Below are 18,636 nucleotides of genomic sequence, written 5' to 3'. Positions count from 1 at the left end.
AACAACCACATGATTAAAAGTTGGATTGCAAGTTTCAGCCCAACTCCATGCCCTCCAGGAGGTGAAAGAGGCTGGAGGTTGACCTCAATCACCAATAGCCAATAATTTAATCAATCATAATGAAACGTCAATAAAATCTCTTGAACAACATGGCTATTGAGCTTCTGGGTTAGTAAGCGTGTCCATATGCTGGGAAGGTGATGCACCCAGAAAGGGAATAGAAACTTTGTACCACCCTACCTTGTTCTATGCACCTCTTTCATTTGGCTGTTCCTGAGTTGTAACCTTTATAGTAAACCCATAATTGTTAAGTATAATGTTTTCCTGAGTTCTGTGAGTCATTCTAGTACATACTGAACCTGAAGGCAGGGGTAGTTGTGGGAACCTCTGAACCAAGTCAGAGAGAAGAGTAGGAAAACAGGTCAAGGGACTTCAGACTGGCATGAAGCCAGGGCTGTCTTGTGGGACTGAGCCATAAATTTGTAGAATCTACTTAAATTCTAAATAGTATCAGAACTTTCTGAGTTGAATTGTATAGAACAGAGTTGGTGTCAAAGAATCAATTATTGCCACAAAGATGAAACTTCATAAATAATTACAAAACTATTTTGATAGGCTTATAATGCTTAAAAATGTAACTGGTATGACAATAACAGCACAAAGGAAGGAGAAGGGAATAGAGCTATATAGGAGGAAAGTTTTCTATACTACTCAAGTACATATTTATATGAACTAGACTATTATAAATTAAGATGTTATTTATATTTCTAAAGGCAGCCATTAAGAAAATAGTTCAAAAAAATACAGAAAAAAAAGAGACAGGAATTAAAATGGTACATTAAAAAATAACACAGAAGGAAATATTGGAGAAAGAGAGAAGCAACAAAGTCCTAAGACATATGACAACAAATCACAAAATGACTTAACAGCAATTACACCAAATGCAAATGGTTTAAATACTCCAATTAAAAGGCAGATGTAGGCAGAATGGATTAAAAAACCATCAAGACCAACTAAATACTGTTTTTAAGAAACACATTTTAGATTTGAAGATAGAAACAGGTATAAAGTAAAAAGATGTAACTCTTCTACACAGTCAAATAGAATTCTTTATTTTTCCTCTCCTGGTGGTGGTTTAGTCACTAAGTCATGTCCAACTCTTTGCGACCCCATGGACCATGTAGCCTCCCAGGCTCCTCTGTCCATGGAACTCTCCAGGCAAGAATACTGGAGTGGGTTGCCATTTCCTTCTCCATTTCCCTCTCCTAGCAAATTTCATTTCAGTAAAAGGCACCACTATCAACTTGTAAGGTCAAAAGGTTAGATCTGATCCTTGATTCTTTCACAATGTATTCTTATATCCACTTCCTGAGCAAATACTGTTGGTTCAATTTTCTAAATTTATCAACTGCTACCACCTTAGATAAAATCACTATTATCTCTTGCCTAGACTACTGCAATGGCCTCCTAAATGAAACTCCCATGTGTGGGGCAAAAATGAACTATATAGTCCATCTTCCATAAGGCAGTCCAAAATATTTTAAGATTTATGATATACTGTTTCTCTATAGCGTAAAAACTCAAACCAAAGCTTTCTTACAGTTTCTCACTGTAAGAAAGACTGTATAGTCCATTTACAATCAAGTTCAATTTGCCTTTTTTCTTCAAGGGTCTACCTAATATGGTCTCTGTCTACCTCTCATATCTGCTGCTTCTCAGGAACAATACATTTGTCTCCTGACATCCTTGGGGGATTTGTTCCAGCACCTCACCATCCCCCCCACCACCTGCTACAGCTATCAACATCTACAGATGCTTAAGTCCCTTATATAAAATGGCACAGTATTTGCATAAAACCTACACACATTGTTATTACGGGGTGCAAAAGTACATCATTATTGTAATTTAAATGTTGTACACAAGACACACTTTGGTTTTACTTTACACTTTTACTAAATGATCTATTCCCTATCCCAAAGCAAACATGGATAAAATTAAATGTTAAAAAAAAAAAAACTCAAGAAAAAAAATATCATCTATACTACAACGTAAATACTATGAATAGTTTCTAGTATACAACAAATTCACGTTTTGCTTTTTGGAACTTTCTGGAAATATTTTTTTCCAAATATTTTTGCTCCATCTTTGGTTGAATCCACAAATACAGAATCCACAGACGTGGAGGGTCAACTATATTAGACCCAGGAAGACACTGAGACAGACTGCCAAAGTCCTAAGGAAAAACAATTTATAATTTAGAATTCAACATCCAGCCATTTTAATATTCCTTAGTGACTGCAAAAAAGATATTTCCTAACATACAAGGACTCAGAAAGTTTATCACCCAAAGAACCTCTCTAAGACACCTACAAAAGAGAGACAGTATGAAAAAACAACCTAAATTCCTCTCTCTTCAAACAAAGGAATCACAAAAAATGTGACGTAAGCAGTAACATGATCAAATAAGCCAATAAAATATTTTAAGTCTAAATAAACACAGACAGTAGGAAATAATACCTTAAATAACAGAGAAGTAAAATTTCTAATGACACTGGCACAGAGTGGAAGAAGAGGAAATAAAAGTTTGCTAAGATTCTGATCTTTCTCAAATAGAAGAGGAAAAATACTAATTAACTTTTTCTACTAAGAAACATATGTTATTTAAACTTTTTAAGGGTAAGTAGAAGGCAGTGGTAAATGTGAACTGGTTAAACTTCTTTACTGTATGAGAAAGTGTCTCATACTGAATTTTAAAAATTACAAAGCAAAACCCAGTGTATGTTAGTTACAGCAGATAAAATAAAGAACAAACAATAAAGCCTTAATATCTAGAAAGCAAAAACACAATTACAAGAAAAACAGAAAAGTCTATATTCAAAGAAACAGGAACTGGAACTTTAAAGTGCCTGGATAAATCAGGCTAGGAAAAAAAAAAAGAGTAGAACGTTTGCATAATATAATTACAGTAAAAGTCCAAAAAGATTTCAAAACATTTTAATATAAAGTCATAAAGGTCACATCTATTAACCATAAAGCAATATAACTTTTTTTTATAAAGATTAAAAATTCCATGTCCAAGTAAACTGAAATAGTAAGAACTCCTATATAAATATAAATGAAAACCTGTGAATGAGAATTATAAAATCTTGAACCAAAACAATACAAGCACATACCACACATGTAAGATGTAACCAAATGATAATCAGAAAAAATTTATATGCTCTAATGTATTATATTAAAAATTAAGAAAAGCTGAAACTTCAAGAACTTACAGAATTCCCCTGTGTTAATTATGACACAGGGGAAAAAAAAAAGAAAACACTGGTTCTAGGAGAACTAAACTACTTAAATGTCGGCTTAACACTGAAATAAACCAGTTAAGGATGGAACAAAATAAAATTTTAGGTCAATCTTATTAGATGGTACAAAAAATGGTAAAGACAAGATTTTCTATTTGAATCCACCAATGTATTAAAATACTGAGATTTATGTCAGAATGCAAGCTGTTCAGTTGCTCAGTTGGGTCCAACTCTTTGCAACCCCACAGACTGCAGCACGCCAGGATTCCCTGTCCTTCACCATCTCTTGGAGCTTGCTCAAACGCATGTCCATTAAGTCAGTGATGCCATCCAACCATCTTGTCCTCTGCTGAACCCTTCTCCTTTTGCCTTCAATCTTTCCCAGCATCAGGGTCTTTTCCAATGAGTTGGCTCTTCCCATTAGGTAGCCAAAGTACTGGAGCTTCAGCTTCAGCATCAGTTCTTCCAATGAACATTCAGAATTGATTTCCTTTAGGATTGACTAGTTTGATCTCCTTGATGTCCCAGGTATGCTCAAGAGTCTTCTCCAACACGACAGTTAGAAAGCATCAATTCTTCAACAATCAGCCTTATTATGGCCCAAATCTCACATCCATATATGACTACTGGAAAAACCATAGCTTTGACTAGAAGGACCTTTATTGGCAAAGTAATGTCTCTGCTTTTTAATATGTTGTCTATGTTGGTCATAGTTTTTCTTCCAAGGAGCAAGCGTCTTTTAATCTCATGGCTGCAGTCAACATCGGCAGTGATTTTGGAGCCCAAAATAATAAAGTCTCACTGTTTCCATTTTTCCCCATCTATTTGCCATGAAGGGATGGGACTGGATGCCATGATCTTAGCTTTTTGAATGTTGAGTTTTAAGCCACCTTTTTCACTCTCCTCTTTCACTTTCATCAAGAGGCTCTTTACTTCTTCACTTTCTGCCCTAAGGGTGGTGTCACCTGCATATTTGAAGTTACTGATATTTCTCCCAGCAATCTTGACTCCTGTGCTTCATCCAGTCAGGCATTTTTCATGATGTACTCTGCATATAAGTTAAATAAGCAGGGTAACAATATACAGCCTTGACCTACTCCTTTCCCAAGTTGGAACCAGTCTGGCGTTCCTTGTCCGGTTCTAACTGTTGCTTCTTGACCTGCATAGATTGCTCAGGAGGCAGGTAAGGTGGCCTGGTACTCCCATCTCTTTCAGAATTTTCCAGTTTGTTGTGATCCACACAGTCAAAGGCTTTAGGCACAGTCAATGAAGCAGAAGCAGATCTTTTTCTGGAATTCTCTTTCTTTGCTATGATCCAAGGAATACTGGCAATTTGATCTCTGGTTCTTCTGTCTTTTTAAAATCCAGCTAAATGTTAGACAACCTATCAACCTAGCAGTTCTGTTTGGGGTTTTAAAGATGAGTCTTTATGCCTTTTCCCTTCTAAACTCTAAACTCTAATAAACAAATGGAGCTAAAAGGGCTTGGTCCCACAAGGACAAAAGGAATAGAGTAACTGGAGAGTTCAATAAATATTCAGAAGAGTAAAAGCAGCAGAAGGACAATTTAGCAGCCTACTATAGGAACCACAGTATAAGGAGTGAATGAAAGAGAAAGAAACAAGAACTGACTCTTCCTAAAAAAAAAAAAATCATAGAAGAATCTTACAACTAGGAAATGTCAAGTATAAAGACCTCATATATTAAGTAATACTTTTGTGGAAATTTTTATTTTATACTGTGGAAAATAAAGTGTGGCACTCGGAGCCACTTCTGAGTTCTCTAAAGTCATTTAATTTTGTTGAGACACTATTTCTCTACCAGGTATTTAGATATAATAGTTATTGCCCTGTGCAAGCTTCAGAGGGATTTACAGAAAGGAAATGATTGCTAAGCCTTCCAAAATGTAAAAAAAAAAGAGAGAGAAAGAGAGACATCACATAGAAGAGAATGATTCCTACCTACCCCACCTGGCTTCCCAGGTGGCACAGTGGTAAAGAATCTGCTTCCCAGGACAGGAGACAGAGGAGATGTGGGTCCAATCCCTGGGTCGGGAAGATCCCCTGGAGAAGGAAATCGCAACCCATTCCAGTCTTCTTGCCTGGAAAATTCCATGGACAGAAGAGCCCAGAAGACTACAGTCCATGGCGTTGCAAAGAGTTGGACACAATTGAGCAATTGCACATGCATACCACCCTACCTTTCTACTACAATGCATCCACACCCCCTCTATGCACACACCTTGAGCACTACTGCTATCAAGCAAGCTTCAGTCAAGAAAATTTAAGGTTTATCCTCTGGAGAAGTTAAATGAGAGAGGATCGGAATTTGAAGATAAAGATATAGGAAAAGGGATGAGGTTGAAAATGAACAGATTTAACATAAAGCTTTAAACACCAGAAATGCTTCAAGATGTGCATCCCTCTCTAAGAAAGGTAATTCAAGCTTTAGTTTCTGAATGGTCCTGGAAAACAGAACCCCAAAACTATTTGGGGATCTCTCTGACCCACCAGAGCCGCAGCAGCTAAAAAGCCCAATTCCTTGCATAATTATCCTAAAATAATTTTGCTATCAAGCTCCATCCATGCACAATGAATTTATAATCAGCTCTGAAATATCCAACACTAAACAACAGAATCAATCCTTTGCAATTTAATTGCTGCTATGAAGACAACTAAATCCCATTTTACTATCACCCTATTAAATGCGTATCTATAGAGTAGTTTTGAGCCATTCCCCCCCAATTATCCTCTGTGCAACTGGTATACTTCCAAATTTTAGGCCTCCTCACAGATTAAGACAAGAAAGAGAACGAGGAAGATCGCAGGCAATTCAAAAACAAGAAACTCTCTCATAACCCACACCTGAACACAAAAGTTAGGGTAAATTAACATAAAAATTTCAAATTCAATGCAAGATCTTACTTGTTTATCTTTTCTTTCTATAACATCTTGTTTATGTTTGCACTTCTGAGATGTCTCCTTAATAGCTAATGCCTGCAAAATTGAATCAAAAGAAGGGAAGTTAGTTAAAAAAAAAAAAAGGCAAGGCAATTCTGTGACCCTGCTCATCCAAATATAAAATTGCTCTGTAAGTTTACCCACAATGCTCTTCTATGATTTCTTTCAAAGTAAATTCATTATCACCCAAAATACAATTACTTGAAAATTTATGAAAGGTTATTCCTATAGATATTAAAAGTAGTTGCAGCTATATGCATACACATGTTTCTACATTTCTTCACATTTATTTCCTGTTATTTTATCCTAAAAGCAGTAATACAGAATAGCAGGGTCCATAGTTTAAAACACTCTCAAAACAATTATGTGATTCCAAAGTCTTCCCTAAAGGTTAAAAGCTATGATTGCAAAATTTTTAGTTACGTTTTCAAGGTATACAGAGAATATTCCATTATATTATTTATTCTAAAAAACATGAGGTTTTTTACATTATGTTCCTACAAAAGGGGATGTAATTATATAACATGTATGAGAAATTCACAAAAGGAGATCAATGTTTCTAGGAATAATGCTCTGAATCCTCCTGTAATTAGAACAATCACATTTCATTTCTCTCTTTTTATATCTTGAAATTTCTATAGAGTAGCAAGTTCCTATAAAGTAGCAAGTGATGATTAGGATCTTGAAAGACCTGTGGTAGTAGAATTCCTAATAAAAGAACTTAAAGAACTAAAGTTACAAGTAAATCCACAAACATTACAAAACCTACAAAATATTTTTTATATTTGCTAAAATAAATGACAAGAAATCCAAAATTGATCCAGAAATATAACCTTCTCTTTGATTCGAGCCTCCAAACTGTGACGCTGCCTTTCCATTTCTTCAATGCGTTCTGTTATAGGAATCTGACTTTCTTTAAGTTTTCTGACCTCTTCCTTTGCTTGGTCCCGAGCTAGTTTTACTTCTTCATATTCCTGACGAACATTTTCATATTCCTTACAATGAATTCAAGAAAGAAAAGTTAATATACTCTTTGCTTAAAGTAACACATATACTAAAATCAAGCTATAGGCAGAAACCAAATCTATGAAAAAGACAATTTTTAATCCCTTTAGGAGGTCTACTAATAAAAAAAATTTACCCCCTGAAACAACTTCAGAAATAGTAAATATCAAATGATGATGAACTCAGTGATACTCACTGCAGACTTAAATCATTAGGCCAGATTCTGTCTTCCATCCCTTCCTGTTTCTGAGACATATATCCTAATGACTACTAAAGGGAGGATCTCCTCTAATCTCTCAATAATGAAGGGATTCAAAAACTTGTAAAGAACCAAAAGAAACTCACTTATGAAAAATTTTTAAAAACCAAAAAGGAAAATGGTTCAACAGAAAAACAAAACAAATCATCCAGGTGAAAATGATTGTCACATCATAGGAATAAATAAATATTCACTAAAAAAAAAAAATAAAGTGCTAAGAAAGCATATAGTAAGAATGAATGGGATGAAGAAAGCTAAAAAAAAAAAAAATACAAATAAACATTATAAATAACTGAGAAAACAAGAGCAGTAAAAGGCAAAGGAGAAAAGAAAAGATATACCCATTTGAATGCAGAGTTCCAAAGAATAGCAAGAAGAGGTTAAGAAAGCTTTCCAAAGTGAACAATGCAAAGAAATAGAGGAAAACAACAAAATGGGAAAAACTAGAGATTTCGTCAAGAAAATTAGAGATACCAAGTGAACATTTCATGCAAAGATGGGCACAATAAAAGGGCAGAAAAAGTATGGACCTAACAGAAGTAGAAATATTAAGAAGAGGTAGCAAGAATACACAAAACTATACAAAAAAGGTCTTAATGACCCAGACAACCAAGACAATGTGATCACTCACCTAGGGCCAGACATCTTGGGAGTGTGAAGTCAAATGGGCCTTAGGAAGCATTACTAGGAACAAAGCTAGTGGACGTGATGCAATTTCACTGAGCTATTTCAAATCCTAAAAGATGATGCAGTTAAAGTGCTGCACTCAATATGCCAGCAAATTTGGAAAACTCAGCAGTGGCCACAAGACTGGAAAAGCTCAGTTTTCATTCCAATCCCTAAGAAGGACAATGCCAAAGAATGTTCAAACTACCGCACAATTGCACTCATTTCACATGCTAGCAAGGTAATGATCAAAATCCTCCAAGCTAGGCTTCAACAATATGTGAACTGAGAACTTCCAGATGTACAAGCTGGATTTAGAAAAGGCAGAAGAACCAACATCAAATTGCCAACATCTGCTGGATCACAGAAAAAGCAAGGGAATTTCAGAAAGACATCTATTTCTGCTTCATTGACCATGCTAAAGTCTTTGACTGTGGATCACAACAAACTGGAAAACTCTAAAAGAGAAGGGAATACCAGACCACTGAGAAATCTGTATGCAGGTCAAGAAGCAACAGTTAGAACTGGACATGGACAACAGACTGGTTCCAAATTGGGAAAGGAGTACATCAAAGCTATATACTGTCCCCTTGCTTATTTAACTTATATGCAGAGTACATCATGTGAAATGTTGGGCTGGATGAAGCACAAGCTAGAATCAAGATTGCCAGGAGAAATATCAATAACCTCGGATACAAAGGTGACACCACCCTTATGGCAGAAAGCGAAGAGGAACTAAAAAGCCCCTTGATGAAGGTAAAAGAGGAAAGTGATAAAGCTGTCTTAAAACTCACCATTCAGAAAACTAAGATCATGGCATCTGGTCTTCATGGCAAATAGATGGTGTCAAAATGGAAACAGTGACAGAGTTTATTTTCTTGGGCTCCAAAATCACTGTGGACAGTGACTGAAGCCATGAAATTAAAAGATGCTTGCTCCTATGACAAACCTAGAAAGCGTATTAAAAAGCAGACACATCACTTTGCCAACAAAGGTTCATAAATCCATAGCTATGGTTTTTCCACTAGGCATACGGATGTGAGAGTTGGACTTAAAGAAGTCTATGTACCAAAGAACTGATGCTTTCAAACTGTGGTGCTGGAGAAGACTCTTGAGAGTCCCTGAGACAGCAAGGAGATCAAACCAGTCAATCCTCAAGGAGATCAACCCTGAATTTTCATTGGAAGGACTAATGCTGAAATCTTCAATACTCTGGCCAGCTGAGGCAAAGAGTCAACTCACTGGAAAAGACCTGGATGCTGTGAAAGATTAAAGACAGTAGAAGGGGACAACAGAGGATGAGATGGTTGAATGGCATTACTGATTCAAGGGAGATGAGTTTGAGCAAACTCTGGGAGATAGTCATGGACAGGGAAGCCTGGCATGCTGCAGTCCATGGGACCACAGTCAAACACAACTAAGCAACTGAACAACAATAAACATTATAGGAAATCAAAAAAGGAAACACTGAAAAATCATTAAACTCAATCTTTAAAGGGAGAAATCAAAAGGCTTCAAAGTACAAAGATAAAACAGGTGTCAGAATAATAATAAACATAGTAAAAACATTATGAAATTGAGCTGAAAAAGAAAGAAAAAGTTTAAGAAAAATGGAATTACGGAAAAGGATATGGTGAAACAGGTGGGACAGGCTGAATAAGGTCACAAATACAGCCAGACATTTTTCCAATCTAATAATTATTTCCATCCTGACATTAAAAATATTATTAAACTTTCTTATTTTTGTTCCACAAACTGAAAAATAATGTATTGAGGGAAATGAACTTTTGACCCAAACTGTGGTTCCAAATCATATACATTACAGTGATTAAAACAGTAAACTCAGTAAACTTATGAACCATAATGAGTAGAAGATTACAGTTAATATCCTTCAGCTCTGTCTGTAGCTGAAGCTGATATCAGTAGCACACTCCAAGTAAATTTTCAGTGACCTGAGGACATTTCATTTTTACATATGTACATATTTTTACCTCATTAATATTTTATAAAACAAAACTATCTGTTGACTCAATTCTGGAAGAATTAAGGACAAAGACTAAAATCAACTGTTACCTGTTATGCAATAACAATAACATAGCACAGTTACAAAATAACACAGAGACAGATAAATATTACTATGCACGACATACAAAGCAAAAATGAACAACAGCACCTAATTTAAGTATTTAGTGTCTCCTTTATAATTTTCCTGATACTTAAAGAATCACTATTTTACTTTAGTAACTCAGACTTACCACCCACGGCCTTTTTGCTTCAAGCATCTCAATCAAATCTAAATGTCGCTTACGTTCATAGAACCTGTCCACATCTTGTTTATATCTTTCATTCCTCTGAATCATTTTCTCTAGATATTCAGTTTTCTCTTTGCATGAGGTCTAAAATAAATATTCATTTAACAATTAGCTTAATCAAAGAAAGACAAAAGGTCAAATCTTTTTATAATGAAAAATGTATAGTGCTAGCAAAATTTCACAATAGGAGTTCTTAAGAACTGTGTAAAACTAAAGTGCACACCTGAGTTCTGGTCTAGGCTCTACTATTTATCAATTATGGGACCATGAGGAAGCCCTGCCACACCTCTAAGCTTGGACTCTTCTTGACTCTAGAGAAGAGAGATATCTGCCCCATTTATCTCACTGGTAGGAGCTACTCAACTTACTACAGGTGAAAGCTCAAAAGCTGTTACATGACATAGAGAAAAGTGGTATTATTAGTAGTATGTTATGAATACCCATGACTGAAGGACTTAGAAATGAGATAAAGGAAAGCTAAAATCTAGCCTTTATCTTGTGAATTAACAAACACATAAAATGTACTCAGAATCTAGAAGAATATGTGCTTGTTTTCTTTCAGAAGTTGGTAGGTAGTTAGTGTTTCAGAGGGGAGTATTAGATGATTTGATGTGGGGAAAAATAAAAGGACTGACAGGGGTATCTAAAGTAGGATTAAAATAATTACAACTTCTTTGGTCATTCACTCTGAATAAGTATAACAATAACAAGAGCATTAGATCAGAACAAATCACATTATCAAGTCCAGGTAGTTACAGTTTGGGTGTGCTTAGTCACTTCAGCTGTGTACAACTCTCTGCAATCCCATGGACTGCGGCCCAGCAGTCTCCTCTGTCCACAGGATTTTTTAGGGAAGAACACGGGGGTGGGTTACCCTGCCCTCCTCCAGGGGCTCTTTCCAACCCAGGGATCAAACCTGCACCTCCTGCACTGCAGGCAGATTCCTTACTAATGAGCCCCCTGGGAAGTGCCAGTTACAGTTTAAAAGAAAGCATTTATTTACTAGATTTCTCATTACAAAAACGTACTGAATTAATTTTAGCTGTTGAATTATGGAAAATGATTCATTAAATAAACATCTTTTAATGTGATATACTATAAAAGGACATTTAAATATATTTATTAAAGGTGAAAATAAAAATCAAACACTGCAACTAAATGTACAGTTTTTTTTTTTTTTTACAAAGTCTATCCTCACAACTGAATACAATATAAGAACAAGCTCAACAGAGTGCTATATATATGCTGTATTACCCAAAACCTTATACAGCACCTGACATATCACAGGTGTTTAGTAAACACTGAATGAATAAAAGAATAACATCGAAACTTCCTGAGAGAAAAAAGTACTTTGTAATACTATAAATTGGCTCTTTAGAAATTCAATTAATAATATATATTTGATGACATGATAGTCAAAACTTTATATCAAAGCCATTCATACTTTTTAGTAACCTAATTTAATTACTGAAAATTCTTGCTGAAAAAAAATCACAAATACATGAACTCACTCAATGAACTATTATTTACTGGCCATTCAAAGACAATAAAACGAGTTGACTGTAAATTACCTCTAGTTGTTTTTCTTTCTCCCTGAAATTTTTGAGTTCACAGTGGTATTTGTGCATTTCTGGAGGACCAATTGACTTCTCGGTAGCTTCAAGGAGTTCAATTTTACTGAGTTTAGCAAATTCTCCAACTTTATCCTAGAGACAAAACTTAAATATCAACTAATATTATCATTTACAAAAATCTTCAAGACATTTTTCACTCAATGATACTTGTCAAGAAGAAACTGATTCAAAAGAAAAAAAAACCTTTGAGATATGAATCTTAAATCCTATCCTTTGATATATTATTCTTTAAAATAATAAACTTAGGGTATAAACTACCATCTTTTTGAGAACTTTAAAAAAATTTCAATGTCAGTATTTCCAGGTTGAAACTTTTATATACATTTAACACAGTTTGGAAATAAAAAATACTGCCCTGGATTGAAATGATCATTACCACATGTCAATCGGAATGAAATTATCAGATGAAGGCAGCCTCAAATCAGCTGATAAATGCTTTCAAATTTTAACTTTTACTTAACTTGGACACAGTAAACAAACCACCACTGTTTCTGAAGAAAAAAACTAATTCAGTCACTAGAATAACATCCAAAGGCAAGTCTAAAAGATATTTGACTTTAATATTCAACATGGAATATCAAGATGTTTTATTTTTTTTGAACAGATCTAAAAATATAAAATGTTTCTAGAGGCATACACATAGATTTAAGAGTCTTGGTATATAAAGTATTTTATACAAATACACTGATTAAGAAGTTGTTTATTAACACAATTTTAAGAGCCTATAAATTGGAGCACAGAACTATTCAAGCTACTTTGTGTACTGATAAATAATACCTTTATTTCCTTTATAATACTTCGATAGATTTATTAACTGAGTATTTCCAAATTACTAAAAAGTAGTAAGATTTTACTATAAGAGATGAGATGCTACCTTTTACAATACAAAGAACTGTTAAGTATGAAGACCACTATGCTCATTTTAAATAGTAACAATAGCTCTCAAAAAGTATTTAATTCTCTCATACCTGAGGTAGAAACTGGCAAAGATTGCCCACTTGAATATTTAAGGCTGCAACTTGCTCTTCTACTATTTTTTGGGATGTAGATCTTTTGTTGATGAACCAAAAGGACTGATTTTTTGCCACATCAATCTCACGAGTGATTACAAGATTTCCAGAAGTCCTGAACCTATTTAAAAATTAGAAATCTTTATATTCAAAATACGTAATTTTAGAAATTAAATTTCTAAAATTCTCTTGCACCAAAGGTTTCCACATATGACTATTATTATAATTTTTATTCCTTTTAACATTATAGCCCCTCCAAAGAAGGAAAGCCTGGCATTTTATTAGTGGTAATAAATAACTGACCACAAATAAGTTACTTCTTTCAACATCTGAAATCATTTAAACCTCTAAAATAAAATTAAAACACACTGATATTAACTCCCAAACACTGCCTGAGGATTCACATATCTGGAGTTATTTATCCTTTAATCATTATGCTATTCTCTAATCACATGTGCTCACTACAATTCAAACTGGGTTGATATATGAAAGCATAAAGAGTTCAACCTTGAAACTCTCTCTACTTGGAAAATGTACAAATGAAAACCAACTACTGTGTATGTATTTCCAGGTATCAATTAGAAATGCATAGAGGTGGCCCATGGCTTCCTCATCTTATACTCCACCACTCTGAATTCAGAAGAAACTGTATCACATGACTATAAAGGAACACTGAACAAAAGAAAATTCATCTGAAAGAAGGGTATTTATTTTTTGCTTTTAGAAGCACTACTGCACCACACCTCCTACCTATTCATCCATCTTCTTCACTGGCAATCAGCAGCATGTGGCATAAAGATAACTTATTGGTATCCAATGGCAAAATGACAATGTAAGTATTGTATATATTATCTAGATTATACTGTAATCAGAACACTCCAAACAGTAAGATTTTAGGATGTTCAACAAGGTATTTTAAACTTTCACTTCCAGAAGCATAACTAACAAAGTATTTTCTGATTCTCTTACTGGAAAACTACTAAAAAAAAAATTAGTAAAATATCTTTATAAATGTATTTATAGGTTAGCATGAAAGTAAGGAATTCTGGCCAAAATACCAGTGCAGATGGGAAACCATCAGTGGAAAAATGAAATTGCCTTTCATTCTGAGGGCATTTGGCCAACCAGGTAACCTGGTGTATTTATTTTTATGATCCCGAGAGAGGGGTGTTGAGGACAAAGCCCAGAGTTCTCCAAGGTAGAGAGTCTAACAGAAACCATCCCAAGGATCTGATCAAGAAGACAGAGGAGTAGGACACGGGGACCACCTTCTCTGATAAATACATCAAAAATACATCTACATGCAGAATTATTTACATAGAACATCTACTGAACATTGGAAGACTTCAGACTTTCTAAAGGGCAAGAAAATCTTCATGTAACTAAGTAGGACAAAAGAAGAAAGGAAAAAGAGAGAGCGAGAGGAACTGGGATGGAACCTGAGTCCCTGGGAGCAAGCTGTGAAAGAGTAAAGGTTTCTGCACATTGTGAAGTTCCCTCTTTGGTGGTGAGATCAACTGGGACAAAGGGGTAGCTTTGGAGCCTCAGGGTGGGTGCAGCAACTGGCTTGCAAGGGCAAAGTGGAAAGACACCTTCAGACAGTAGGTGCCACCTGGCAGATCCCAGCCTGAGACACTCATCTGCTGGGGCAGGTGGAGCGAGGCTTGGGCTTTGGAGGTTAGATCGCAGGAGAGGGCCAGGGCTGGCCATGTAGAGACGACCTGAGGTGGGTAGGGTGTGGTGCACCACAACAGAGCGAGTATGGGAAGAAGCCTGGGGCTGACAGAGAGGCAAGGCACCATTGTTGGTGGCAGGACCATCAAAAAAAAACTTCCTTCTCTGAGTTCATGCTCTTAGGCAGCAGAGCACTGCCTACACAGGTTTCAGAGATGGGCATGAGCTACCACTATCATCTTGGACTCCAGAGATGGGCATGGGCTGCTGTTGCTCAGGATCCTGTGAGAGGTGGCTGGTTGTGGCCCCCACTTCCTGGGAGCATGTGTGGGCAGCACACCTGCACACTGCCTACCAATATCCAGTACACACTAAGGAAAGATATGATAAGCATCCAAACCAAAAGCAGCCCTCACACCAAAAAAAATTAAACCCATACAAGCTATGCAAGGACGCTACCACATATTAATAGCCCTGCAAGAGAGGAGAGCGAAAAAGTTGGCTTAAAACTCAACATGCAAAAAACTAAAATCGTGGAATCCGGTCCCACCACTTCATGGCAAATAGATGGGGAAACAATGGAAACAGTGACAGACTTTATTTTGGGGGGCTCCAAAATCACTGCAAATGGTGACTGCAGCCATGAAATTAAAAGATGCTTGCTGCTTGGAAGGAAAACTATGCCCAACCTAAACAGCATGTTAAAAAGAAGAAATATTACTTTGCCAACAAAGGTCCGTCTAGCCAAGGCTATGGTTTTTCCAGTGGTCATGTACTGGATGTGAAAGCTGGACTACAAAGAAACCTGAGTACCAAAGAATTGATGCTTTTGAACTGTGGTGTTGGAGAAGACTCTTGAGAGTCCTTTGGACAGCAAGGAGATCTGACCAGTCCATCCTAAAGGAAATCAGTCCTGAATATTCATTGGAAGGACTGATGCTGAAGCTGAAACTTCAATCCTTTGGCCACCTGATGTGAAGAACTGACTCACTGGAAAAGACCCTGATGCTGGCAAGATTGAAGGCAGGAAGAGAAGGACGACAGAGGATGAGATGGTTGGATGGCATCATTGACTCAATGGACATGAGTTTGAGTAAACTTCGGGAGTTGGTGATAGACAGGGAAGCCTGTCATGCTATAGTCCATGGGGTCACAAAGAGTCGGACATGACGGAGTGACTGAACTGAACTGAACCAACAGAAATGCAAACTATTTAAAAAGGAACTAAAAACTCTAAGGAAGAGTCAAGAAAAATTAGAAAATTCATTTGCTGAGAGAAAGGCTAAACTACAGGCAATGCATAACAAGAATGAATAATGCTGAGAGAATAAGTGATCAAGAAGAAAGAATAATGGAAACAATCTGGTCGAAACAGCCAACAGCTAAAAAAAAAAAAAAAAAAGGCAATATAAGACCTATGGAACAATATAAAGTATGCCAATCCACATATAACAGGGATTCCAAAAGGAGAAGAAAGAGAAAAGAGGATTGAAAATTTATTTGAAGAAACTATGGCTAAAAACTTCCCAAACTTAAAGGTGGAAACAGATACCCAGATACAGGAAACATACAGGGTTCTAAACAAGATGAACCCAAACAGGCCTACACTAAGACATATTATTTTAAAAATGCCAAAGTTAAAGAGATGATTCTTAAGGCAGCAAGAGAAAACAAAGAGTTAATGACAAGGGAACTCCCATAAGACTATCAGCTGATTTCTCTACAGAAATGTTACAGCCCAGAAAGAAGTGGCAAAATATATTCAAAGTCTCAAAAGGGAAAACTCTGCAACCTAGAATACTCTAACCAGTAAGATAGCCATTTAGAATAGGAGTAGAGATAAAAAAATTTCTCAGACAAGCAAAAACTAAAATAATACAGCAATACTAAACCTATCCTAAAAAAAATATTGAAACACCTTCTCTAAATAGAAAAGAAGTAAATAGATATAGGTAGGAGGAAATCACAATGGAAAAGGAAACCACTTAAGCCAGTGTACATACAGATGAAAAAAAAACCCAACCTATTTGTGAAAGCAATGATAAACATAATGAATAGCAAAAGGATAAACATGAAGATATAAAAATGATATAAAATAAAATGTGTGAAAGAAGACTAAGAGAATGTAGATACTTTTTTTCTAAGAATGTTCACCTATGTGACTATTAAAGCAAGCAGATGTAGGAAAGAGTTAACATACTTGAAAAAGAGAGCAACAACAAATTAAAAACATACAAAAATTCACAAAAACCAAAAAGAGAACGTAAGCATAAAATTTTCATCAAACCAGAGACAGGAAAAAAGAAGAAATATAGTCAACTGGAAAACAAGGTTTAAAATGGCAGTAAATACTTATGTATCAACAACTACCTTAAATGACAGTGGACTGAATACTCCAATCAAAAGACAGAGTAAAAGATAGGATAAAAGAAAAAAAGAGCCTCCCACGTTAGGACAAAGGACACACAGACTGAAAGTGAGGGGATGGAAAACGGTATTTCATGCAAACAGAAATGACAAAAAGGCAGGAGTCACAATACTCATATCAAACAAATAGACTGTAACAAAGGCCATAAAAAAAGGTTAAAAAGGACACCATATGATGATAAAAGGATCAATACAAGAAGAGGATTTTACACTCATTAACATATATACACCCAATATAGGAGCACCCAGATATATAAGACAAATACTAACACGACACAAAGGCAGAAGCTGATAGGGATACAACAGGAAGAGACTTTAATACCTCGTTCACATCAGGGGATACATCCTCTAGAAAGAAAACCAACAAGGCAACAAAGATCTCATATGATGCAATAAAACAGATTCAAGTGATATTTTCAGGACACTGCATGCAAAGAAACCCAGGATACACATTCTTTTCAACTGCACATGAAACATTCTTTCAGCTCAGTTCAGTCGCTCAGTCATGCTGGACTCTTTGCGACCCCATGAACTGCAGCACGCCAGGCCTCCCTGTCCATCACCAACTCCTGGAGTTTACCCAAACTCATGACCATTGAGTCGGTAATGCCATCTAACCATCTCATCTTCTGTCGTCCCCTTCTCCTCCTGCCTTCAATCTTTCCCAACATCAGGGTCTTTTCAAATGAGTCAGTTCGCATCAGGTGGCCAAAATATTGGAGTTTCAGCTTCAACATCAGTCCTTCCAATGAACACCCAGGACTGATTTCCTTTAGGATGGACTGGTTAGGAATGACCACATACTAGGGCACAAAATTAGCCCCAACAGATTTAAGAGTACAGAAATTATTTCAAGGATCTTCTCTAACCACAAAGGCATGAAACTAGAAATTAACCACAGGAAAAGAAATGAGAAAAAAACAATTACATGGAGATTAAACAAAATGTTACTAAAAAACCAATGGATCAAAGTGAAAGTCACTCAGTCGTGTCAGACTCTTTCAACCATACAGACTACATGGTCCATGGAATTCTCCAGGCCAGAATACTGCAGTGGGTAGCCTTTCCCCTCTCCAGGGAATCTTCCCAACCCAGGGATCGAACCCAGGTCTCCCACATTGCAGGTGGATTCTTTACCAGCTGAGCCACAAGGGAAGCCCAGGGTAGCCTATCCCTTCTCCAGCGGATCTTCCCGACCCAGGAATTGAACCAGGGTCTCCGGCATTGCAGGTGGATTCTTTACCAACTGAGCTATGAGGGAATGAGGAAATCAAAAAGGAAATAGACAAGAGTAAACAAAATTGACAAGCCATTGGCCACACTCACCAAGAAAGGATAGAGAACCCAAGTGAATAAAGAAAGAAACAAAAAAGAAGTCTCAACTGATACCA

At 36.2% G+C, this 18,636-nt stretch overlaps 1 protein-coding gene across 2 annotated transcripts in view; it reads right to left on the bottom strand.

Annotated features, from left to right (window-relative positions):
• Positions 1 to 18,636, bottom strand: part of SMC5 (structural maintenance of chromosomes 5) — a 106,978-nt gene that overhangs the window by 52,308 nt on the left and 36,034 nt on the right. For both annotated transcript variants that reach the window (XM_061132559.1, XM_061132560.1), the window contains exons 4-8: positions 13,103 to 13,265; positions 12,072 to 12,206; positions 10,444 to 10,584; positions 7,092 to 7,253; positions 6,223 to 6,294 (exon numbers count right to left, since the gene is read on the bottom strand). In XM_061132559.1, coding sequence (XP_060988542.1) covers positions 6,223 to 6,294; positions 7,092 to 7,253; positions 10,444 to 10,584; positions 12,072 to 12,206; positions 13,103 to 13,265 — 673 coding nt within the window. The remainder of the gene's footprint in view (positions 1 to 6,222; positions 6,295 to 7,091; positions 7,254 to 10,443; positions 10,585 to 12,071; positions 12,207 to 13,102; positions 13,266 to 18,636) is intronic.

This window comes from Dama dama, chromosome 29, assembly GCF_033118175.1.
Source record: "Dama dama isolate Ldn47 chromosome 29, ASM3311817v1, whole genome shotgun sequence".
Lineage (NCBI taxonomy): Eukaryota > Metazoa > Chordata > Mammalia > Artiodactyla > Cervidae > Dama > Dama dama.
This window is presented reverse-complemented; position numbering and strand designations above follow the sequence as displayed.